The following is a 22,952-nucleotide window of genomic DNA, read 5'->3' as shown; positions in this document are numbered from 1 at the left end:
TGCCAGCCCTAGCTCGTCGTCTGTGTTGGCCCTTTGCTGAGCCCTCTCCCTGCCCTGCCTGGCGGTCAGGAGTCCAAACATCAGCTCCTGGCTCCAGCTGCAAACAGGAGATTTCTGTTACCCATTATCCAGCGTGCTGGGTCCAGAGATTAATTTTCCCTGTTTACCACTAGTGCTCCAGCTATATTGACCCACAGGGTCTGTCCTCCTCTGCCCTCCTCTTCCCGGCATGCACCTATGTCAGCTGGAGGGGAAAGTGTGAGCCAGCATCAGGCTGCACCAATTCCTGGAGCACAGCCAGGCACTTGTCCCACTGCGCAGGGCTCCTGGCGCTGTTCCCCATGCCTGTGACCAGAGCCCCAGGCTCAGACTGAGCAGTGCCTGCCGCTGCACCAGGGCAGGAGTCGCTGCCCCTCACCCCGGGCACTGCTCTGATCCCACTACAGAGACACCTTCTCCCCATGTCTTCAGAGACCTGACTCTGCTGCCAAAAAACACATAGGAGTTGGAATCATGTCCTGTTCCTTTTTTCTTCAAGATTATCCTGCATCTCTGACCTGGATCCTGCTGCAGAAGGACACAGCAGTGTCTCCTGGCATGCTCCTGGGCAGCAGAGCCCCTGTCCCCATGGGCAGGGATAGCTGTGTGAGCCCATGCCCTACCAACAAGGACAGAACCCTCTCCCAGCTGCACACAGCGTGCAAGGCTGGGGCGCTGGGCTCTGCTTTTCCCCCAGCCAGGCGGGTGGTTCACGCATCCTCAGCAGCAGGACCAGCCCTGGCCCAGGTGAGGAAGGCTGTGCTAGCCAGGGTCCAGGGTTCAAACAGAGGGGCTTCTGTGAGCGTAGTCACAAGTCATTAACAGCAAACAGGCTGCAATGACTCTTTTTATTTTTGCAGCTGGGCCAGCTCCCCAGCCCAGATTTGTCGTGCTGATCTGCAGTCTTGTGGAGGTACGGCACTGCCGTACTTGCCAGACCCCCTGCCAGACTCCCGCCAGACCGGGAGGGAAGGGCAGCCCTTGGCCAGAGGTTCCCGAAGCACTGATGGCAAAGGGAGGTTTGGAGGCACCTTGGTCTCTAGAGCCTGACCTGTTTCTCTGACGTGTTTCTCTGGCGTATTTCTCCTCGTTTCGCCTGCTCTAGAGGCCCAGGTGGCCTCGGGGTGTCCCTGGCTCCCAGGCAGCCTGCAGTGTGGGGGAGCTGGTGGCAGAGCAGGGTAGGGGCTGCTGTACCTGCCCGGCCCCTCGTCCCGCTGGCCGAGCACAGCCTGGCACCCCTGAGGGCTGGACCTCCTGCCCGCAGCCTGGCTGGGTGCCCCCAGCTTCCCTCCCAGCAGAGGAGGGAGAGCAGCCCCGGCCCCCTGCACCTTGGGGGTCCCTCCCCAGCCGAGAGGGACCCGGGCAGGCTGTCGCTGCCCCCGAAGTGGGAACTCCCGCCCGGCATGCAAATGTACCCAAATGAAGGGGCGTGGCGGCGGCAAGCCCCTCCCACCTATAAGAGGGCGCTGCGGAGGGGATTGCAGCAGCCGCAGCTCCGCGCCGAGCCCCGCCGCACCGAGCCGCCGGGAGAGCCCGGACCCCCCGCCGCAGCATGGTGAGTGCGGGCCGGGCGGCGGGGCAGCGGCGCGGCGGCGGGGAGGGCGCCCGGCAGCCGCTCCGGGGCACCGGGCACGGCGGAGCCGCCGCGACGCGCCCCCTCCTTCCCCGCCGTGACCTTGGGCAGCCCCACCGGCCCCTGCCCCGGGGGCAGCCGTGCCCCCCCCCGCTTCTGCCCGGTGTGTGTCGTCCCCCCCCCTCCCCGCTGCCACCGGTCCCGGGGCGCCTGGGTCTCCCCGCCGCCGCAGCGGGGGGGGGCGCTGGGGATGGAGGGGGGTGACCCCTCCGGTGCGAACGGTGGCGGCGGACGGACGGGGACAGCTGCCGGGGGCGGAGGCGCCAGCCGGGCACCGGGGGCCGGAGCTGGGCGCTCGGTGGGGCTCCCCCCGCGGCAGCGGGCGCCCCGGCGGGGCTGGCGGCGGGGAGCGGGCGTGGGGGGTCCCGTCCCTGCCGCCCCGTCCCGTCCCGTCCCGTCGCGTCCCGCGGGGGTCTGGCAGCGGCGGAGCGGGCCGGGGCCGCTGTCCAAACCGGGCGGTCGCCGCTGTCCTCGCCTGGGGCCGGGGCTATATTTAGCGGCTCGGGAGGGGGACGGGGCCGTGCCAGGAGGTGCAGCGCAGCGCCCGCCGCAGCACTGACCGGGCTCTGCCGGGGACCCTGCCCCGGGCAGCCCTCCCTCTGGGCGGGCTGAGGTTGCTCCGGCCCTCCCGGAGGAGGCAGGAGGCCCTGTGCCCACCCCAGCGCTGGACTTGGGCACGGTCCCCATCGCTGCTCAGAGCCCTGCGCGGCTGGGGAACACGGGAGCGAAGAGCCCTGGGGACCCCCAGGCTGAGTTGTGGTGTCCTGCCCGGGGGAGTGGGGATGCCAGGAGCAGCAGAGCAGGGATGCTGGGGGTAGCAGAAGAGGGATGTCAGGGATAGGGGACCAAGGATGCCGAGGCTAGTGGAGGAGGGTTGCTGGGAGTAGCAGAGTGGGGATGCCAGGGATACGGGACCAAGGATGCTGGGGCTGGCAGAGGAGGGATGCCGGGGTTAGTGCAGCAGGGCCTGCACCTGCAGGATGGGAGCACAGGAGGTGTATCTCCAGCTCAAAGCCCGCTCCCTGGCACTTCTGCCCACATGGGTTTTGCAGCACGGCGCTGGGACTGCGTAGCCCAGGGAGTCTCTGTGCTGCCTTGGACACTGTTGGGCTTCACCGCCAGCCCTCCCCTGGCTGCCACCCACCACCCCTGCATCCCCAGGGCCCCTCGCCCCAGGAGGCTGGGTGCTTACCTGGCTCTGGAGCAGCAAGCGGGGGGGATCCCCTGTGCTGGCTGCACCTTATGGGTTAAGTATGTGCCTGAGTCAGCTCAGCAGCTTGCCAGGCTGCTGTGGCATGGGGAAGGGGCTGAGGCTGCCGGGGAGCCTGGCAGGGTGGCTGGGGCAGGGGACCTGGGCCAGGCTCCGCTCCCCCGTGCTGCTGGAGGACAGCCCTGGCCAGAGTCTGTGGGGCTGGTGGCCCTCAGCAAGGACTAGGCAGGAGGGATGCCAGAGCTGGCTCCCACCCCGGCATGGTGCCTGTGCGTGGTCGAGGGCAATGACAGCTGCGTGGGGCCCCTCAGGGGCACGCAGGATGTCACCCAAAGGAAAATGTGCTCCCTGGGGCCACTGGCCAGAGCAGGTCCTGTGCGGGTGGCTGTGTGGCACTGGTACCAGGTAGAGCCCTCCCTGGGGCGGGCAGGACAGAGCTGTGCCCCAGTCTGACCCTGCCTCCCCCTCCCCAGCGCGAGTGCATCTCCGTCCACGTCGGCCAGGCCGGCGTCCAGATGGGCAACACCTGCTGGGAGCTGTACTGCCTGGAGCACGGCATCCAGCCCGACGGGCAGATGCCCAGTGACAAAACCATTGGTGGAGGGGATGACTCCTTCACCACCTTCTTCTGTGAGACCGGGGCTGGGAAGCACGTCCCACGGGCCATCTTCGTGGACCTGGAGCCCACAGTGATCGGTGAGTGCTGGAATTTGCATGGCCTGGGGTGCACCCCTGGGTGGGTAACAAGTGGCTGGTGCTTGTGGTCTGCCGGCACTATCTTGCACCACGTTCAACCTGAGGGCCCTCCTTTCCCCAGGAGAAACCACAAACCTGAGCACCAGCTTTTGTTCCTGAAGTGTCCCAGAGGCAGTGGTGCTGGTAGTCTCTGCTACCACATGTGCACAGAGAGAAACCAGCCCAACCGGCATGGCAGCTCCGGCTGTGCCGCTGCACGCTGTGAACAGGCAGCTCCAATGGGTGGGAGAAGCTGAGCTCCTGCGCAGGGAGGTGGCAGCCACCTCCTTTCTGCCGGAGAAACCTGATGCGGGTGGTGGCCCTGCTGATGTGTGGGTCCTTGGCCGTGTCCCTGGCAGGCGGAGCCAGGAGGAGGGCGACGGATGGGTGCTCACACCCACTCAGCTGCTTGGTGGCTGGCTCAAACCAACAGCCTGCGCTGGGCTCAACCCTCCCCTGCTCTCTCCTAGATGAGGTTCGGGCTGGAATCTACCGCCAGCTCTTCCACCCTGAGCAGCTGATCACCGGTAAGGAGGATGCTGCCAACAACTACGCCCGTGGGCACTACACCATCGGCAAAGAGATCATCGACCAAGTGCTGGACAGGATCCGGAAGCTGGTAGGTGATCACAGAGGGGGGACATGTCCCCCTGGGCTGGGCTCCAGCATCCTGCTGGGGGTGGGAGCATGGGGTGAGCCCCACCGTGCCCTGGGAGGGCTCTGCAGCTGCTCATGGCAGGGATGGACCAGATCCTGAAGGACTTCTGAACAGTCAGATGTTCACAAGGAAATCCATCTCAGAGCAATCTTGTGCGTCTCTCTCCGCAGGCTGACCAGTGCACGGGACTCCAGGGATTCCTTGTGTTTCACAGCTTTGGAGGTGGTACTGGCTCTGGATTCACCTCCCTGTTGATGGAGCGTCTCTCTGTTGACTACGGCAAGAAGTCCAAGCTGGAGTTCTCCATCTACCCTGCACCACAGGTCTCCACTGCCGTGGTGGAGCCCTACAACTCCATCCTCACCACCCACACCACCCTGGAGCACTCGGACTGTGCTTTCATGGTGGACAATGAGGCCATCTACGACATCTGCCGCAGGAACCTGGACATCGAGCGCCCAACCTACACCAACCTCAACCGCCTCATCAGCCAGATAGTCTCATCCATCACGGCGTCGCTGCGGTTTGATGGGGCCCTGAACGTCGACCTGACCGAGTTCCAGACCAACCTAGTGCCCTACCCTCGCATCCACTTCCCCCTGGCCACCTACGCGCCTGTCATCTCCGCAGAGAAGGCCTATCACGAGCAGCTATCGGTGGCCGAGATCACCAACTCCTGCTTTGAGCCAGCCAACCAGATGGTGAAGTGCGACCCTCGCCACGGCAAGTACATGGCCTGCTGCCTGCTGTACCGTGGAGACGTGGTGCCCAAGGACGTCAACGCCGCCATCGCCACCATCAAGACCAAGCGCAGCATCCAGTTTGTGGACTGGTGCCCCACGGGCTTCAAGGTGGGCATCAACTACCAGCCACCCACGGTGGTGCCGGGGGGGGACCTGGCCAAGGTGCAGCGCGCCGTCTGCATGCTGAGCAACACCACAGCCATCGCTGAGGCCTGGGCTCGCCTGGACCACAAGTTTGACCTGATGTACGCCAAGCGAGCCTTTGTGCACTGGTACGTGGGCGAGGGCATGGAGGAAGGGGAGTTCTCCGAGGCGCGGGAAGACATGGCTGCTCTGGAGAAGGATTACGAGGAGGTGGGCCTGGACTCCTACGAGGACGAAGAGGAGGGCGAGGAGTAGAGAAGCCCCTGCCAAAAAGGACCATGCTCCTTCCCCATGTTCCCTGCAGAAACCCTTTGCAATAAACCATTTCAGAGCCTCCGTGTCTCCCACTAAGCCCCCAGCCGTATCGGTTTCTTGCCAGGTCAGGTGTGTGGTGAGTGCTTCAGCTCTGCTGCTGGTGCTGCTATGCTTCCTCCCAGCGCTCTGCTCCAGCTCCAGCTTGCTCCCCACGCAGGTAAGAGCCCCCAGGGCCACTCCCCAGGGCCGTGGCACACATCTCGCCCCACTCACTGCTCCAGCCAGGGGTGGGTACCGCTTCCTTGTGTGGTATATGGCCATATGTATATGGCCCCGTGTTATATCCTGGAGCCCAGGGGAGCAGATTTAGCCTGAGTAGGAAAAATCCGCAGCTGCTGGGACTTCTTCCCACGTGCAGCCAGAGAGTAGGTGGGCTCATCTGGAAGGAGACTGGTTGAAGCAGTGGGAGCAGCCTGGCACCCCTGTCCCTGTGGCCACAGTAAGGGACAAGGGGCATGCCCGGCTCTGCGGTGCAGCGGGTGCACCCTGCAAGGGCATCCAGCGTGGCATGAACCCCCGCGGCTGCTTTTCTGCTGTGTTGTGGTGAGAGGATTAAAGGAGGGGAACGCTCCCTGTGAAATCGCTTGTCTGCATCTTTTTTTTTTTTTTTTTTTTAACTTCCCTCCCCGCCAAGCCCTGCGGGCAGCTCAACTGCAGCGTGTCCCAGTGAGCCTCTCCAGCCAAGGGTGGTTGTGCTGTCCCCAGGCTCTGCTTGCCCCCACCGGATCAGGGCTGCTGCCCCTTCTCCCCAAGCTCCGGCAGCTCCCCAGCCTCAGCACCCACCTCCCACTCCTTGGGCAGCTGAGAAGCTCTGCCTGTACCCCTGCCACTGCCTGCCTGCCTGCACCATGCTGAGCCCCCTTCCTGCAGTGCCTGGCCCCGGAGGCTGTGAACAGTGGCACCTGGCTCCAGCTGCAGAGTCGTGTTACTCCCATTAGGAGTGCGTTGGGGCCAGGGATTAACTTTCCCTGCTTATTTCTCGTGCTCTGGCCATGCCGCCCTGCCAGGGCTGTCTTCTGCTGCCCTTCCCCTCTGGCAACGCTTGGCTGCTCAACCCAGACAGCGTGCCCTGCTCTTCTCGTGCCCTCAGCGGGACCCCATCCCCGCAGACAGGGACACCTCCACACGTCCACAAGAACATCTTTTACTCCAAACACAAGGCAACGTTGGCGCTGAGAGCAGCGGCAGAGCGGGTGCTGGGTCCCCCCTGCCTTGCTCCAGCACCGCACCGGGACCTGGACCACAGCCCTGCCCCAGGCAGGAGTGACCCTCCTGGGGCACAAAGCTGCAGGGCCACAGCTGCCGTCACTCGGGGGGGTCCCACAGCATCCTCCGCTGCAACCCCCAGGGGAGGCAGCGGCCGGCAAGGGCCCCGTGTTTAACAGCAGATCACACATCCACAGTTCTGGCGCACAGACCAAGTCCCAGGCAGCAGCATCCAGGGCACAGAACACTCCAAATCCAACACACCTCTGGCACAGAGCAGCAGCTCTCCCCCAAGTGCAGCAATCCCCTCTGCAACAGCTCCGCGGGGGAGCAGGGATGAAGGCAACTGCTTTTGCCCTGGCTCATCCTCGGGGCACATCGCCGCCATGGGGTGGGACGGGCTCAGATCTGCGTGGTGTCCTGGCCCGCCGGCGCTGGCTGCAGCCCCTCCAGCTGGTGGAGGACATCATTTATGCTGGGACGCTCCTGGGGGTTCAGCGTCATCATGGAGGAGAGCAGGTGCTGTAAGGCAGCCGAGTACCTGGAGGAAAGGCAGCAAGGGGGGGCTCTGCATGGTGCACAGCACAGGGAGCTGCCTGGGAGCAGGATCACCCTCCCCAGCACCTCACCTGGTCGTGGGGGGCACAGTGATGGGGTTCTGCACTGCCAGGGCCACGCTGTCACCCTTCTGGAAGATGGCGTCGTAGGGGCCCTCCCCAAACATCATACAGTACAGGACGCAGCCTAGGGACTGGAGCGCGGCGGGGTCAGGGCAGCCCCGTGGTGGGGGGCCGGGGGCCGGGGGGCCGGATCCTTACCCAGATATCTGTGCGCTCGTCTATGACGCACTGGCTCGGCACCGTGAAGAGCTCGGGAGCACGGTAGGAGATGGTGCAGCGCTGGGCAGCCCAGTCCTACAGAGAGGAAGGTGAGGGTGGGGATGAAAGGCTCAGGGCAGAGATGGGCTAGTGGGGTGATGTCCCAGGGCATCCACCTGCACGGCCATGGCCTCCCGAGAGCTGTTGACTTCAATGCGAGCTTGGTTCATGGAGCCCAGGTCCATCAGCACAGGCCGGTCATCCTCATCCAGCAGCACGTTGGTGGGCTTGAGGTCCCTGTGGGGATGGACATCACCGAGCGCCCGCTGGGCCCCCTGCCGGCCCCCCCTGACCGGGGCTGCCAGCCCCCCACCTGTGCGCGTAGCCCTTGCTGTGGATGGCTTGCAGCCCTCGGCAGATGCCATGGAGGATGAGGAGGATCCGCTGCTCTGGCATGAAGGTCCCTTTCTTTCGCAGTGCTTCCACCTCACTCCAGAGGGTCCCCCCCTGGCAAATGCAAGCAGCTGGTTGCCACTGCCACTTCCAGCCTGCAAGAGGGCAGGGGGGGCTGGGGGGAGTCCCCTCACCTTCACGTAGGGCAGGAGGAGCCAGGCTTCGTGCTTGGCGCCCTTCTCCACCATGCAGTGGGCCTCCAGACGCAGGATGTTGGGGTGGTCGAAGAGGCCGTGCATCTCCACCTCATGCAGGGCGGCCTGGCGGTCCTCCTTGTCATGGCACAGGATGCGCTTCAGGGCATAGAAACGCCCGTCCCGCAGCCCTTCCACCAGGTCCACATAGCTGAAGCCCCTGCAAGGAGCCGAGCGCAGCGTGGGCTGGGTGTCCCACCACTGCAGTGCCCGCGCTGGCACCCAGGAGAGGGGGGGCAGAGGGCAGCAGGTGCCTGCACCTCTCTCCATGGGAACTCCCCAGGCATGCACGTTCCCCCCACCTTGGGGGCACCTGCCAGGTACCCAAAGTGTCCCCCCTCTGCATGAACAACCCCACTGGCCCAATCAGCCCCATTCCCGTGGATCCAAGCACCCACTCCTGGGCATGACTGACCCCTGCCACCCAGCACAAGAATCCTCCCCCATGCACAAGCATGCCCTACACTCAAGCATCTCCCTCCCCCATGCCCAAGCATCTCCCCCATGCCCCAACACCCGCTGTGCTCAAGCATCTCCCCACCATGCCTGAGCATCCCACACACACCCAAGTGTAGCCCACCATGCCTGAGCATCCCCCCATGCCCGAGCATCCCCTATGCCTGAGCATCCCCCCCATGCCCAAGCATCCCCGTGTGTCTGAACATCCCCTATGCCTGAGCATCACCCCCATGCCAGAGCACGCCCCCATACACAAGCACCCCCCTTGCCCGAGCATCCCCCCCATACACAAGCACCCCCCATACACAAGCACCCCCAATGCCCGAGCATCCCATGCACAAGCACCCCCCCAATGCCCCAGCACCCCCCGTGCCCGAGCATCCCCCCCATACACAACCACCCCCCATACACAACCACCCCCAATGCCCAAGCATCCCCCCCATGCCCAAGCACCCCCCCACCGCCCGAGCACCCCCCCCGTGCCCGAGCATCCCATGCACAAGCACCCCCCCAATGCCCCAGCACCCCCCGTGCCCGAGCATCCCCCCCGTGCCCGTGGCCCCCCGCCCGAGCCCCCCCGTGCCCCGGACCCCGCGGACCCCTCTGCCAGGCGGTGGAGCAGGAGGTACCGCACGCCCCCCAGGCTGATGGTGCCGCGGGAGCAGACGCACAGCGCCTGCCCCATCGCCCGCCCGCGTCATCGCCCGCCGCCGCGCGTCACCCGTTGCGTCACCCGCAGCGTCACCCACCGGGCGGGGCGCTGCAGCTTTCCCGGTTCCCGGTGCCGCTGCGGCGGGGACCCTGCGCTCCCTCCTCCGGGGCGGGCGGGGCGGAGGCGCGAAGCCAAGCCCCGGGCTCGCCCCGCATTGTGACCGGGGTGGAACGCGGCGTCCCCGCCGCCGTGGCATCCCCCGGCTGCGGGCGGTGGCGGTGGCAGCCCCGGCGCTCCCCGGAGCTGGCCCCGGTGAGCCAAGGCCCTCGCCCGGGCGGGCGGGTCGGCGGTGCAGGGGTCAGAGGTGGCGAGGCCACCCCGGCGGGGCTCGTCCCCGAGGGCATCAGCCCCTCGCCCTGCTCTTCGCACCTCCCCGACACCCCTGTCGCCAGCTCTGTCACCAGCTCTGTCACCAGGCTCCTGGCCCTCGTCCAGGGACGTTTTCCTTTCCGTCAGACAGCAGCAGCATCCCCCCTACCAGAGCTATAACCGAGGTTTCCATCACCGCCTCTCGGATGAAAAGAGTGGGCTGAGCTCCCTCGAAGGTGTTCTGTCTGGGGGTGACGCTGTGATGATGCTCCTCGCCCCTGCATGTCTGTCACCCACCACCCCGGGGGGCACCGGGGACGTGTCCGCTGGCTCGGGCGGCGGCGTGCTGCCTGCATCCCGTGCTGGGTGGGCTGTGAGGGGATGACGTGCGGCTGGCCCAGGTACGGGGGGCCAGAGCCGCTTACCCCTATCCCACGCTTCCCTCCAGCTGTGCTGCTGTTCCAGCTGCCTGCGCTTAGGACCTGGAGGAAGCGCCTGGCGAAGGATCATGTGATGGCGGTGTCCACGTCCCCCTTCGTCCTCCATCCTGGGCCTGCCGAGCGCCCAGCGAATACAGGGCTGCTGGCTCTTGCCCTGCTGCTGGCGGCAGGGCTCCTGCACACACAGGTTAGCAAACACGGGTGGAAAGTTTGGGAGAAGCATGCGGGGCTGAGCTACAGAGGATCCGGTGGGATGGCTCCCGGATCTGCCTTGTTTTCCTCCCCCGTGTCCCTGCTCTTCCTGCTATGGCTCCCTTCTGCTGCGGCCCATGTCCCACCCCAATGTCCCGCTTGCTCTCCCAGCTCCCTGCCTGCCCTCCTAGCACCTGTCCCCAGCAGCACCCGTCCCCCAAAATGCCACCAGCTCAGCCGCAGGGTGTTTGATTAGCGAGAGGCGGTGCAAATGGCTGCCTTGCTTGCCCCTCCTGCTCTCCCGGGACAGCGTGGTGCCTGCCTTGTCCCTGCACGGAGGATGGGGAGGGTCCCCTCCGGGAACCAGCCCCCATCAGTCCCTGTCCCAGGGAGCGTGGGAGGGGGCAGCTGGGCTTGGGGAGGGTCTGCAGCCCCCCAGCACTGCCCCTCTCCCGCAGGCCTCCCCCCCGGCACGCTCCTTCCAGGTGGATTACGAGGAGAACTGCTTCCGCAAGGATGGTGCCCCTTTCCGCTACATCTCGGGCAGCATCCACTATGCCCGCGTCCCACGCCCCGCCTGGAGGGACCGGCTCCTCAAGATGTACATGAGCGGGCTCAGCGCCGTGCAGGTGTAAGCGACGGGGGCAGCCCTGATGGTGCACAGCCCCCAGCCACTGCGACCCCCTCGGGGTCTCTGGGGTCCCCGGAGTAGGGACAGAGGCAGGGGTGTCATCTGATCACAGGGAGCAGGGACCAGCCCTTGCACTGGGCTGACTGTGACCCCCAGGACACCCCTGCCAGACGCAAGCATGAGCCTGGGCTAATCCCAGTCTAGCCCCAGTTGCCATCCTCAGCCCAGGCTGGAGGCCAGTTCCCAGGAGCAGAGGGACCAGCCTGTGGGATGGTTTCCTGTTGCGCTGGAGTGCCCTTAGCTCCCGCATGCTGATCTCCCCTCTCGCCCCAGCTACGTCCCCTGGAACTACCATGAGCCGCTGCCGGGGGTTTATGACTTTGATGGGGACCGGGACGTGGAAGCCTTCCTGGACCTGACAGCCGAGCTGGGGCTTCTGGTGATCCTGCGGCCAGGGCCATACATCTGTGCAGAGTGGGAGATGGTAAGCCCCAGCCCCCAGAGCTGGGACGGAGCAGTCATGGGTGGCTTGGGAAGGGCACAGCGGGGTTGGCCCTTCTGGCTGACACGCCAACCCCGGTGCCGTGCCAGCCATGCCCAGGCTTCTGCTCTGCAGGGCACGTGCCACTCCGGAGTCAGGCGTTGCCCTGGCCTGGTTTCAGCTGTGTGCCAGCCTGGGCTACTGAGTGGTTTCTCTGCCTCCCTCTCGGCTGTGGGTGTTTCTCCAGGGTGGCCTGCCTGCCTGGCTGCTGTGGAAACCAGACATCGTCCTGCGCTCATCCGACCCCGGTGAGCCTCGGCACAGGGCTCTGGCCACCGTGTCCTTACAGCCTGGTGCTAGTCCCAGCACGCTGGTCTCTCTCCACGCACCTGCCAGCCTTGCTACGTGGTCTCTCCCATCCTCTTCTCCATCTTTTGGGAGTGCCGTAGTTCATCCTCCACCTCTGCTTCCCCATCGTGCTTGGCTCTGCCCCATCTGCTCCATCCTCCTCCTGGCTGGGCTGGCTGCGGGTGTGCTGGGGCGGACGCTGCAGCCAGGCTGAGCTGCTCTCTCTCCCCAGCCTACCTGGCAGCTGTGGACTCCTGGCTCCATGTCCTGCTACCCAAGATCAAGCCACGCCTGTACCAGCACGGAGGGAACATCATCAGCGTGCAGGTAGGGTGCTGTGGGACCTGGCCCCCTGCCCTGCCCTGGGTCATATTTGGATGTGCCCCAAAAAGCTACCGGTACTCCCTACACTATGCCTTCATCCAGCACAGCTCTTAGATAGATCCTTCATGACCTCTGGACCTGGGTTTAAACCCAAAGGCTGGGACTCTGGGGTACCTGCCACCACCCTGGTTGTGGTTTGAGGGACACTGGCAGAGCTGGGGGTCATAGTAGGGCTGGAAGGTCAGCCTTGGGACACACCTGGGGGCTGTCACGACATCTGATGTCAGGACAGAAGGGGGGAGCTGGGTGCTTGTCCCAGCGCACGGCGGGACCTGGCTGCAGCCCTGCCACGTGCACGCTGGGTGCGGGCCCCTGCCCTGCTCGCAGGTGGAGAACGAATACGGGAGCTACTACGCCTGCGACTACGAGTACCTGCGGCACCTGCTGGGCTCCTTCCGGGCGCTGCTGGGGGGCGAGGTGCTGCTCTTCACCACCGACGGCACACGGGCAGAGGAGCTGCGCTGCGGCACACTGCAGGGGCTCTACGCCACTGTGGACTTTGGGCCAGGTACCCCTATGGGGGACGAGCAGGAGGAGAGGGGATGGGGGTCCCAGCTCCGTCCTCCTCCAACCTCCCACCACCTCCGCAGGCTCCAACGTAACGGAGGCGTTTGGTGCCCAGCGCCAGGTCGAGCCGAAGGGGCCCCTGGTGAGCTTGGCGTGGGTGCCATGGGGGGGATGACCCACAATGGCTTTGGGGAGGCAGAGGGGCTGGCGGGAGGGGGGCGAGGCAAAGAGGGGTGCCAGGGCCAGGCTGCAGGTGGGCAGCAGGGATGTGGCTGACAGGGGGGTGCCAGAAGCCCCAGGTCTGGGCAGGTGACAGTCCCTTTCTCCCCCAGGTGAACTCTGAGTACTACACGGGCTGGCTGGACTACTGGGGGGAGGCGCACGCCAGCACCAGCGCAGCATGGGTGGCCCGGGGGCTGGAGGACATGCTGCAGCTGGGAGCCAGCGTCAACATGCAAGTAGTCAGCTGGCGGGGGGCACAGCCTGGGGGGGGGGCGATGCCCTCCCATCTGCCTGGTGAGCCCCTGCCGAGTCTGTGGGGGGGCCTGACAGGGCTCTCTGGGGTGTCTCGTAGGTACATGTTCCATGGGGGGACGAACTTCGCGTACTGGAGCGGTGAGTAGGGCCCTGCCCTGGGGAGGGGGAGCACTCTGTGGGGCTGGGGGGGCTTTCCTTGGCCATCCCCGAGGAGCCTGCTTCAGGCTCCTGTTCTGTCCCATGGGGCAGGCTGACACATACCCAAGGGTCCCTGAACCCAAGCTTGTCCCCTGCCTGGGGACTCCTTTTGTGCCCAGGCAGGGGCTCCCATTTCTGGGTCATGCCCCCACATTGCATTGCAGCCAGCCTGGGACTGGGTTCCATGCCCTGAGCTCTGCCAGAGCCCCTTCCTCCAGCTCCCATCGCTTCCCTGGCCAGGTGCTGACTTCAAGGACCAGTACAAACCAGTGACCACCAGCTATGACTATGATGCCCCCCTCTCGGAGGCAGGAGACCCCACCGAGAAGCTGTTTGCCATCCGCACGGTCATCAGCAAGGTGCTGAGCCTGGCAGGAGGAGAGGGACAGCATGGGCACCGCTGCCTGTGCCAGGGAAGAGGGCGACACAGAGGGACCTGGCAGGGCAGGGGGCATCTCCCTGCTTGGCCTGGGGGGCAGCTGACAGTTTGCTGTTCAGTTCCAGCCCCTGCCAGTTGGTCCGATGCCACCCGCCACCCCCAAGTACGCCTACGGCTGGGTGGCCTTGGGGAAGGTGAGTGCCTGCCCCGAGGGCTGTGCTGCCCCTGCCTGGCACTGCCTGGCTGCCCCACGCCTGCCCCTGTCTTTGCAGTATGCCGACCTCCTGGATGTCTTGGATGTGCTGTGCCCTTCCGGGCCCACCCAGAGCCAGTTCCCCCTCACCTTTGAGGCCATAAAGCAGGTGAGGGGCTGGGTGCAGTGGGCGACACTGGGGGGAGATGCTCCTAGGCTTGTCTGCCCTGCCCTGGCTCTGGGGTGGAGGAGCAGAGCTTGTCTCCAGCCCCGTTTCCCTTTCTGTGCTGCTCCGCTGTGTCCTGCAGGCCCATGGCTTTGTGGTGTACCGCACACAGCTGCCCCGGGACGTCCTGGACCCAGCCACGCTGGGGGCTCCTCCCCACAGTGTCTGCGACCGCGGCTACGTGATGCTGCAGCAGGTGAGGCTGCGGGAGCACGCCTGTCCCTGGCCCAGCGCTCAGGAGGGCTCTGGGACCAGCTGGCAGCGGGGCTGTGCCATGCCAGGCTCTTGGGGACAGCCAGGGTGCTAAGAGCCACACTGAGCCCTTGTGGGGTACCCCTCTGGCCCATATTTGCCCCCTTTGGGGGCAGAGAACAGCCCTGGGCCAGCTGTGGGGGGGCAGGCAGCAGGATGCTACGCTGGCAGCATTCGGGGCGGTGGGATCCAGGCACGGGGCAGCAGTGCTGACCCTGTGGCTGCAGGAGTACCAGGGGACGCTGGAGCGGGATGGGCAGACAACGCTGCACGTGGCAGGCAGGGCAGGGGACACCTTGGACGTGCTCCTGGAGAACATGGGCAGGATCAGCTTTGGGGCCAACATCAGTGACTTCAAGGTGAGGAGAGAGGGCCCTGGGGCTCCAGAAGGGATGGCCTGGCCAAACACCCCCTCTCCTGCCACCCGTCACAGACCCCAGCCGTGGTGGGGCCACCCCCAGACCTGCTCCCTGGTTAATTGCATGCCATCCCCTGGCAAACCTGCCAGGACCAGGACAAGGCTGTGAGATCGGCACCCCTCTCCCCCACTTATGCTGTCACGGCAGCACAGCCCCTCGGAGTGGATCCCATCCCACCTTCACTGCTGCGAGGGGGACGTGCTCTGGGGAAGCCAAGCATCCTCCTGCCTGTGGCAGACCCTGCTGCCTCATTTTCCCTCCTGCTCCTCTCAGGGCTTGCTGGGGAACCTCTCCTTGGACTCCAGCCCTCTCAGCAACTGGCTGATCTACCCCCTGGCCATAGACGCTGCCATCCAGCAGGGCTGGCCCCACGCTGCCCCACCAAAATCAAGCAGCAGGGGCAGAGCAGGGCCAGCCTTCTACACTGGGACCTTTGAGACCCCTGGCATCGCCTGGGACACCTTTGTGAAGTTCCCAGGTTGGAGCAAGGTAAGGCTCCAACCAAGGCAATGTGCATAGCCGGGAGAGGGGGTGAGGGTGGAGAGGGGCACAGCTCAGTCCTGTCTCCATCTTCCAGGGCCAGCTGTGGATAAACGGCTTCAACCTGGGCCGGTACTGGCCCCACCGCGGGCCCCAGCAGACCCTCTTTGTGCCTGGCTCGGTGCTGCATGCTGGCCGCCCAAACAACATCACAGTGCTGGAGCTGGAGGGGGCACCCCCCACCCCCTTCCTGCTCTTCCTCGACCGACCCCTTTTCAACAGGACCCTCAGCCGCAGCACTGCGGCCACAAAATAAATGCAGGCCTGCCGGGCACTGGCATCGCCTCTCGCTGGGGCTGCGCAGATGGCAGGGGGCTGGTGAAGCACAGGGGCCAGCAGAGGGGCTGCAGGGCCCTAGGAAAGGGGCACATGTCCTGGCATGGACATCCAGAGCTCCTGCCCTTCTCTGGAGCCAGGCAGGGTCTGTGCTAAGGAGAAAGGGGCTCAGAATTGAGCTTGTTTTGCACGTTAATCCCAAATAGTTCCAGTGCTCATGCTGATGCCCCCTGTACCTAGGGGCTCAAGGCACCTCTTTATTGACAATGCAGACAGAGGAGGTAGTTGCTAACATGATGTCGCTGAGACACTGATGGCACCCAGGAGAGGAGAGGGCAAAGCACAGCCCAGAGAGTGCCCGCAGGCATGGCTGCAGGTAGCTCAGGGCTGCGGGGTCCAGATCTGTCCCACCACCACAGGCAGCAGCCTACAACACAGCCATGGGTAAAGGCCAGCTGGAGCTGGGCCATGGAGCAGTCCTGGCCCCTCACACTAGTACTTAGGGACCTCCCAGTTGTAATGTCCCCAGAGTCACCACCCAGACTGACATTCTTGCCCCGAGCCTTGCCAGAGTTGCCCCCGAGAGTGACATGGCCAGCTCAGACCAGCGCTGCTCCACAGGCTCTCCCTCGCTGCACAGCCAGTGCTCAGCCATGTCTCCACCACACTGGTCCTTGGCAGGTGGCAGCAGTCCGCAGCCTTACGTGTGGCTGGCCTGGGCCCGGGCCCGGCGGTGGGTTTGCAGGCAGGCCGTGGAGCAGAAGGAGAAGTCGAGGTAATGGAAAGGGATCCGGCCCAGCAGGGACTCTCCACAATGCCAGCAGCGGCTGCAGGAAAGAGCAGAGGTGGCCCTGAGCGAAGCGGACACTTGCAAGAGGATTAGAGGAGCAGAGAGGATTCACTGCCTGGGCTGTGACACGAGACAGCAGCAGCATGAGGGAGCTGGGGCTCCTCTGGTCCTGCACGGCTCACCCAGCAGCCTGGCCAGGACGCACTCCAGGAGGCAATGCTGCGCGGGGCAAGGCACTTCGAGGCAGGCTGAACACGGGGGAATTTGGCCCCACAGTGGGGTTGTAAAGCCCCTGCCCAGATCAGCACGGGCAGGGCTGGCTGCCCACAAGCCTGTGGGATGGCATAGGGAAGGGACGCGGGATGCAGGGTCACAGGAGCGGCTGGGGGAATCGCTTGCCATAGATCTGTCTGCAAGTGGACCAAGTTGTCCTTTCCAAAATATTTCAGGGGGGCAGGGGAAGAGAGAAAGCTTTTAGACAGGCACTGCTGGGAATTGAGTGGACAGGAATAGCTTTAGACTGGAAATGAGAACTGGAGCAAGAAGGGCAAGGAACAGCTGTGCTCACATGGGAGAGTTTGTCTGCGGAGCCGTGCTGCCGCGGCTGTTACCTGATGTTGGCAAGAGTTGTGCCAGCGTCCTGCAGCTGCGCAGCCAGCCTCCTCTCGGCAGCCAGGGCCCTCTGGGGAGCAGAGAGATGGCTCAGCCCCCCAGCCCCTGGGAGCTGCTGTGCCCAGAGCCCACCGTATCGGCACTGCCCCAGCCAGGCTGGATCCCCTTCCCCATGTGCACGCAGCCTCACCTTCTCCCTGTCGGACAGGGCTGCGAACCGCTGCTTCTCTCCCTGCTCCTGCTCCCAGCGCTGCCGCTCCTCCCGCTGCGCCTGCTCCCGCTGCTTCCGCTGGGCTTTCTGCGCCCGCTTCTTCTCCAGCTTCTTGGCCTCCATCTCCTGCGTCAGGGGCCCTGGCACCTGGGGGCAGAGGGCAGCCAGCATCTCCCACTGAGCCAGGGGCAACGGTACGAGTGGGCGAGGGGCGCTTTGCTCTGGGGTCCCCCAGCTCCCAGAAAGCGAGGGCAGAGGGCCAGCACCCACCTTGGCACGGCTGTAGTCATACTTGTCCGGATGGTCCACCATGAACTTGCGGAAGGCGTTCCGGGTCAGTTTGTCAGCAGAGACGCAGTAGGGGGTCCTCTCCTGCCCATCTCTGCAAGACAAGGAAGACCAGCTCACCCTGCCATGTTACTGCCTCTGTCCCACTGGGCTGCAACCCAGTGACTCCCCAGAGATGTGCAATGGGTACTGCAGGCCAGGGTATCGCAGCCAAGGAGGGCAAAGTTGCTTATCCCTACACCAGAATCCCCCAAATCCTCCCCTTCTTGCATCTCAAATGCCCTGCAAAGGGTGGTATCATTCCTACCCTCTGAACTGCCTACCAATAAACCTGGGAGCACTTTGGGGCAGTGCCTGCCTGCCGCTGTACCAGACCAGGCAGGCAGAGAGAACAGTGGTTCAGCTCTTAGGCTTCCCGTAACAAACCCAGATGTCCCAGCTGGTAGGGACCAACCCTGGCTGTCCCAGGACAAAGCTGGCACCGGTCTCCCGTGGCCGAGACAGGAGTGAGTTGCTGGACTCCCACAGCGGGGCTGTGCTTGTCAACTGCTGGGTGCCCTGCAGCCGTACCTGAGGGCAGGATCCGCCCCCGCCTCCAGCAGCAGGCACACAGCCTCAGCCTTCCCCGCACGTGCTGCCACATGAAGCAGGGTGCAGCCGCGCTCATCCACAGGCTGGTTGAGCAGGGAGAGGGGCATATCCAGGGGCTGCGCGCCCTCCCTGTCCTCGTGGTCCCCAGGCAGGCCCCCGCTCTCTGGCACACCCAGGAGGTGCCGCAGCGTGCCCACATCCCCTGTTTTGCAGGCAGTGAACAGGGCATCACGGAGCTGGGTCTGAGGGTCTCCTATGAGGGAAGAACAGGAGGGGAGTCTGATGGCTCCCTGGGCAGAGTGGTGCTCTGGTCTGACCAGGAAACCCACACAGTGCAGTTAAAACACCATCCTGCTAACTGGATTTGGGCACTGCAGGATCTCCAGCACCTTCAGAGTTCATGACAATGTACCCCCGCATTGCTGGGCACTGTTGGCAGCAGCCGAGCCCTCTCTCCTGAGATGAGACCCACTCCAATACCCCCAACACACCTGGCTTAGCCAGGTGCTGCCTGCCCCCTAGTTCAGAGCTACCGTTCCGCACACGGCTCTTTCAAAGGCATGTGGCTGCACTACAGCCATCCCACACTCAGCTGCTCTGGGCACCTGCATGACAACATGGTCTTCACCCTACTGCAAAGCCCCCAGCAAATGGGGCAGGCATCCACCCGGCCCAGCTCCCGACACCACTTACCTCCATCGCCCCAGGGAAGGGGCTCAGCCCCAGCCTCCCCCTGCAGCTCTGTTGCCAGCTCCAGGCTGGGCTGCCCACACTGGGTACCACGGCATCCTGAATCTTCGGCACGGGGCCCTGTGCAGGGAGCACATGGTAAGGAAGAGGGCCAGGGCCAGCCGGCACCCCAGGCATGGCAGTCCCTTCCCAATGCCTTCCTACACTGCCCCTGGCCAGTTCTTCCCCCTCACCTTTCTCCACCTTCTTGTCCCTCTTCTTCCTCCTTTTGCGGTTTCGCTTGGGCATCACTTCAAACTCCCGGAGGTCCAAGGTCCCCAGTGTCACTTCCACAGTCTCCAGGTCCCCTGCAGGACTTTCCTCCTCCTCTTCCTCTTCCTCCTCTGGGGCTGAGGGGGGTGATAAGACAGGGGCTGAAGCCCCACACACGGCACGAATCACTCAGGGCTCTCAGCCAAGCACACCCTGCCCTTCTCCTGCCCAGCACCAGGCCACACTCTGCAGATCCCCACTGTGATGCCAGGCCCTGTCACAGGGCTGCAAACCCAGCCCCTGTGCCATAACACCAGACCCCACTGCTTGCTCCGTGGCTGAACTCACCACTTGTGTCCTCCTGCAGGGGATCCACCTCTGCTTTCCGCCGCCTCTTCTGCCAGGCCTTCCGGGGGGACCCAGTGATGTCCTCCAGTGGTGTGTCCTTCCCTGGGCAGCAAGGGTGTTCCTGTCATTGCCTGGGGACAGGGAGCACCCCACATCTCCACGGATTGAGGAGCTACCGCCTCAACCCCATAGGGCAGCATCTCCTAACACACATGGGATCACACAAGGGACCCCGTCACCCCACCTGCTCTGACCCACAGGCACTGGGGCACCAGGGCTGGGCTGACTCACCATACACCTGCAGGCTGGCCAGCGTGGCATGGACTCGCAGCACCTCTCGCAGGGTGGGCCTGCGGGTGCTGAGGGGGATGTGGCAGACACGAGGGTCACCTCGGATAAGGGGTGAGTTCCTGCCACCAAAGAGCAGTGCCCGGTTGTGGCGTGGGGCCCGGAGGAAAATGCGCTGAGCTTCATTCAGGTGCTGTGCCCAGGCTGCCAGCAGGTCCTGAATATCCTGGGGAGGAAGGAGAGGCACTATGGGGTTCTGAGCACACTGTGTGGGCACAGGTTGCTCCGGAGCAGGGACAGACCCAGGACAGAGCAGCTTCAATTGGGCCCTGACCCCCTTCTGGAGCTCACACCCCACCCACGCCCTCCAGCAGCAGTATGGCAGCACCCCATGGAGCCAGCCATGACCACGTCTCCCTGCCGAGAGCCCAGTGCTGTGGTCTAGCCCCACCTTGAGCAGCGCGGTCTCATTGTAACGCCGCAGGGAGGCTCCGGCTGACCTGGGTGCTGACCCTGGGGTCTGGGCATCCCGTAGGCCCTGGGCTGTGCCCCGACGGGCTCGCACTGTGTAGCGGTGAAAGGTCTTGTGCTCCTGCACCTGCGGTCTGTGGAGAGGGGCAGGCATGAGCAACAGGGCCCCACACACAAAGACAAGGAGAGCTGATCCTCCTGGGACCCTGGAGGGCTTATGGCTTGCCCCTGGGGCCCTAAAGATTAATACTTCTCTTGCAGCACAACTGGGCTTAGCCAACTCTCAAGTAAAGACTAGGAGCTGCGGGTGCCCAGGGTGTGGTAAGCACTGCGATGGAGTAGGGAGGGGATGGCCATCCAATGCCTAGCCCCACCTGACCCTGCCCAGAGGGGCAACCCCAGCTCTGTCCCCCTGTACTCACCCCCGGAACACAGCTCCTGCAAAGTGCCCGCCGCCCATCATCAGCACAATCCAGCACGTGCTCGCACCGAGGCTCTGCAGTGATGCTGTCAGCTCTGCTGGCTCCTTGCTGCCACCCTGAGACACAGAAACCCCGGCTAGCACCCATGGGATCACCTTGCCACCTCTTGCTGTCCCCCAGGACAGAGACCAGCCCCTCTGCTGGCACCAGAAGCAGGTTTCTGGGAGCACCCCAGAGCCAAAAACCAGGCCACCAGCAAGCCTGGGACTCTGACCTGGCACCAGAGACTGTCCTTCCCATCACGGGACGTGGGGGGCTGTCATATAGATGTCTACACCCCAGTGCCACCCGCCTTCTCTGAGGTCCTTCTCCCAACAAGATGGGCTGTGACTTGCCTTCCCGGTGTCCAGCACGCAGCGGTAGGCAGAGATGAGCTGGCCCTTTGCATTGCGGAGCAGCACCTTGTGGGAGCGGGGGGTCTGGGGGGTCCCAGGGCTGTCGCTGGCAGAGGGCAGCAATTCCGACTCACTGCTTGCATCAGAGCTCTCTGAATCAGACCCTGAGATGCTGGAAACATCACCTGTAAGGGAAAGAAAATGGGGCAGTGGAGCAGGGCAAAGACTAACCCATAGCCTCCCCAAAGCTTTGCAGGTGACTCCAAGGGCCAGCCCACGGTCCCAGAATTGTCCCTGTCTGATACCCTACATATTACATAGGGGCTGTGGAGACAGGCATGTGGGGCTCCAGACCCCCAGATATGCATAGGTAGGGCTCAGGCAGAACAGCCCCTTCTCCCCATAACAAGTCAGCAGGGCTCAGGAGCAGTGCTGGTCTCCCAGGAGACCCCACAGGGACAGAATAAAGGGACTGTGAGCTGGCAGGGGTAGCCAGGGGCTTTATCCCTGGACAGAGCAGCTCCGGTGAGGCCACTGATGGCCTCTGGGCTCTGCCGGGGGCAGCCCCATTCCTCACCTGCACAGGTCTTCTCCTCAAACACTTCTACTGGCAGCGTCCGGCGCCCCAGGAGTCGCTGCTTTAGGTTGAAGCGGTGCCAGTCGAGACGGTAGTGCTCAGTCTGTGGAGGAAAGAGGTATGAGCTGGCAGGGTCTTGGTGGTCTGCAGAAACGCCCACCACCAAAGGGCCTGAGGTGACAGACCCCAAGGGCTGAACTGGTGCTGGGACTCTGCATCACCCCACGTAACTGTTAACCTGAACAGGTGCAGGCCTGTGCTGCATGCACCATTTAGCTGCAGTAAATCGCATTTCAAGCAATAATATGCAGGGCCTGAGTGCCAGATCTCAACAGGACGTGGGTAGCAGAGCTCCGAGAAGCAGCCAGCCCTGGGCTGCACCGTGCTGGGGCTGAGCCTCCGCAGCAGGACCCCGCCAGCGGTGCCAGCCCCACTCCCACCTACACTGGCCGCTCGGCCCCGCTCACCTGCTCCTCCCGGCTGCTGAACACCTGCCCGCAAGTTGAGCAGCACATTCGCTCTGGCACCTCGGGGACCCCGTGAGCCTTCTCCTCGCTGCTGGCATCTGCAGGTTTCTCTGGAAGAAAAAGGCAAGGCTGTGCCCAGGTGGCTCCCCAGGCTGCACCGCAAGGAGCAGGGCCTCCTGGGTCTCTTCTCATCCACCTAAAGAGCCCTGTGGCTGCAGAAGCAGCTTTGGGGACCTTGGGGTGACCCTGAGGAAAGCCCATTCACCCACCCACCAGGCAGCTCCCATGGCCAAGCTCCAGGGCAGCCACTGAAGCCGCACTGGGGACAAGAGTTCTTTCTTCGTGGCTTGGGGCTGGCGGACGCGAGCGTGGCCAAATAACCCCCCCCGCCGCCCCCACGGAGCCCCACGCACCGTGCCTCGCTGCTGCCGGCTCGGTGGCCCACGCATCCGCAGGAACCCCGGTGACGAAGGTCAGCCCACACAGGAGGACGGGGTCCTGGGCGGCCTCGAAAACCGACCTGCTCTCCGGGGCCGGCATCGCTCCTGCTCCCAGCGGAAGGGACAGCGCCTGAGCGATGGGCTTGGCCCCGGGGGCGGCGGGAACCGCCCGCGGGTGAGCGGACGGGCCCCTGCCCCGCCTCGGGGTCCCTCTCCCCGCCTGCCCCGGTTCCCCCCGGGGTCCCCGCCCCACGGGCCCATCCCTCTCCCCCCGCCCGAGCCCTCCCTGCGGCCGGGACCCTCCCGCGGCCGCTGCCCCCGGTATCCCCCTCACGCCGTTACCCCCGGGATCCCCCCGCGAAGCTTCCACCCCCCGTGATTCCTCCCCCCGCCGGTAACGGGGGCGCGCGCCCCGTCACTCACGTGCGACCCGGAACCGCCCCTCAGCTGCCCCACGCCCCACCCTCCCCGCCTACGGGTCGCCGCTAGGCTCAGCCCGGCCTCCCGCCCTCCCGCCCTCCCATTGGCCACCCTCCGTC

At 64.7% G+C, this 22,952-nt stretch overlaps 4 protein-coding genes across 6 annotated transcripts; 2 read left to right on the top strand and 2 right to left on the bottom strand.

Moving 5' to 3' along the window:
* Positions 1-3,358: 3,358 nt before the first annotated feature.
* LOC142593521 (tubulin alpha-5 chain) lies at positions 3,359-5,417 on the top strand. Its single transcript, XM_075710227.1, has 3 exons — positions 3,359-3,578; positions 4,088-4,236; positions 4,446-5,417. The coding sequence occupies exons 1-3, from the start codon at positions 3,398-3,400 to the stop codon at positions 5,415-5,417; spliced, it is 1,302 nt and encodes a 433-aa protein (XP_075566342.1). The 5' UTR covers positions 3,359-3,397.
* A 1,635-nt stretch (positions 5,418-7,052) lies between these two features.
* On the bottom strand, positions 7,053-9,292 carry STK16 (serine/threonine kinase 16). Of its 3 annotated transcripts, XM_075711074.1 has the most exons (7): positions 9,207-9,292; positions 8,089-8,308; positions 7,875-8,008; positions 7,678-7,798; positions 7,502-7,597; positions 7,313-7,434; positions 7,053-7,224 (listed from the first exon to the last, which is right to left on the bottom strand). In XM_075711074.1, exons 1-7 carry the CDS (start codon positions 9,290-9,292, stop codon positions 7,086-7,088), a joined length of 918 nt encoding a protein of 305 aa, XP_075567189.1. In that variant the 3' UTR covers positions 7,053-7,085. The 3 variants fall into 3 exon arrangements, with proteins under 3 accessions (XP_075567189.1, XP_075567191.1, XP_075567192.1); XM_075711076.1 differs by lacking the exon at positions 7,502-7,597; XM_075711077.1 differs by lacking the exons at positions 7,875-8,008; positions 8,089-8,308.
* An 849-nt stretch (positions 9,293-10,141) lies between these two features.
* On the top strand, positions 10,142-15,551 carry GLB1L (galactosidase beta 1 like). The gene is made up of 16 exons (XM_075710857.1): positions 10,142-10,255; positions 10,719-10,891; positions 11,225-11,375; positions 11,620-11,680; positions 11,953-12,047; positions 12,432-12,612; positions 12,695-12,753; positions 12,944-13,065; positions 13,186-13,226; positions 13,527-13,645; positions 13,785-13,859; positions 13,938-14,027; positions 14,167-14,280; positions 14,564-14,695; positions 15,029-15,244; positions 15,333-15,551. The coding sequence occupies exons 1-16, from the start codon at positions 10,142-10,144 to the stop codon at positions 15,549-15,551; spliced, it is 1,962 nt and encodes a 653-aa protein (XP_075566972.1).
* Positions 15,552-16,271: 720 nt separating this feature from the next.
* On the bottom strand, positions 16,272-22,513 carry ANKZF1 (ankyrin repeat and zinc finger peptidyl tRNA hydrolase 1). The gene is made up of 15 exons (XM_075711078.1): positions 22,387-22,513; positions 21,974-22,083; positions 21,507-21,609; positions 20,930-21,114; positions 20,535-20,650; positions 20,093-20,246; positions 19,645-19,867; positions 19,357-19,455; positions 18,987-19,166; positions 18,757-18,873; positions 18,043-18,316; positions 17,455-17,566; positions 17,164-17,331; positions 16,973-17,043; positions 16,272-16,398 (listed from the first exon to the last, which is right to left on the bottom strand). The coding sequence occupies exons 1-15, from the start codon at positions 22,511-22,513 to the stop codon at positions 16,272-16,274; spliced, it is 2,166 nt and encodes a 721-aa protein (XP_075567193.1).
* Between the last annotated feature and the right edge of the window lie 439 nt (positions 22,514-22,952).

This window comes from Pelecanus crispus, chromosome 5 (genome assembly GCF_030463565.1).
Source record: "Pelecanus crispus isolate bPelCri1 chromosome 5, bPelCri1.pri, whole genome shotgun sequence".
NCBI lineage: Eukaryota > Metazoa > Chordata > Aves > Pelecaniformes > Pelecanidae > Pelecanus > Pelecanus crispus.
The sequence above is the reverse complement of the archived record's forward strand: the minus strand, read 5'-3'. Positions and strand labels throughout refer to the sequence as shown.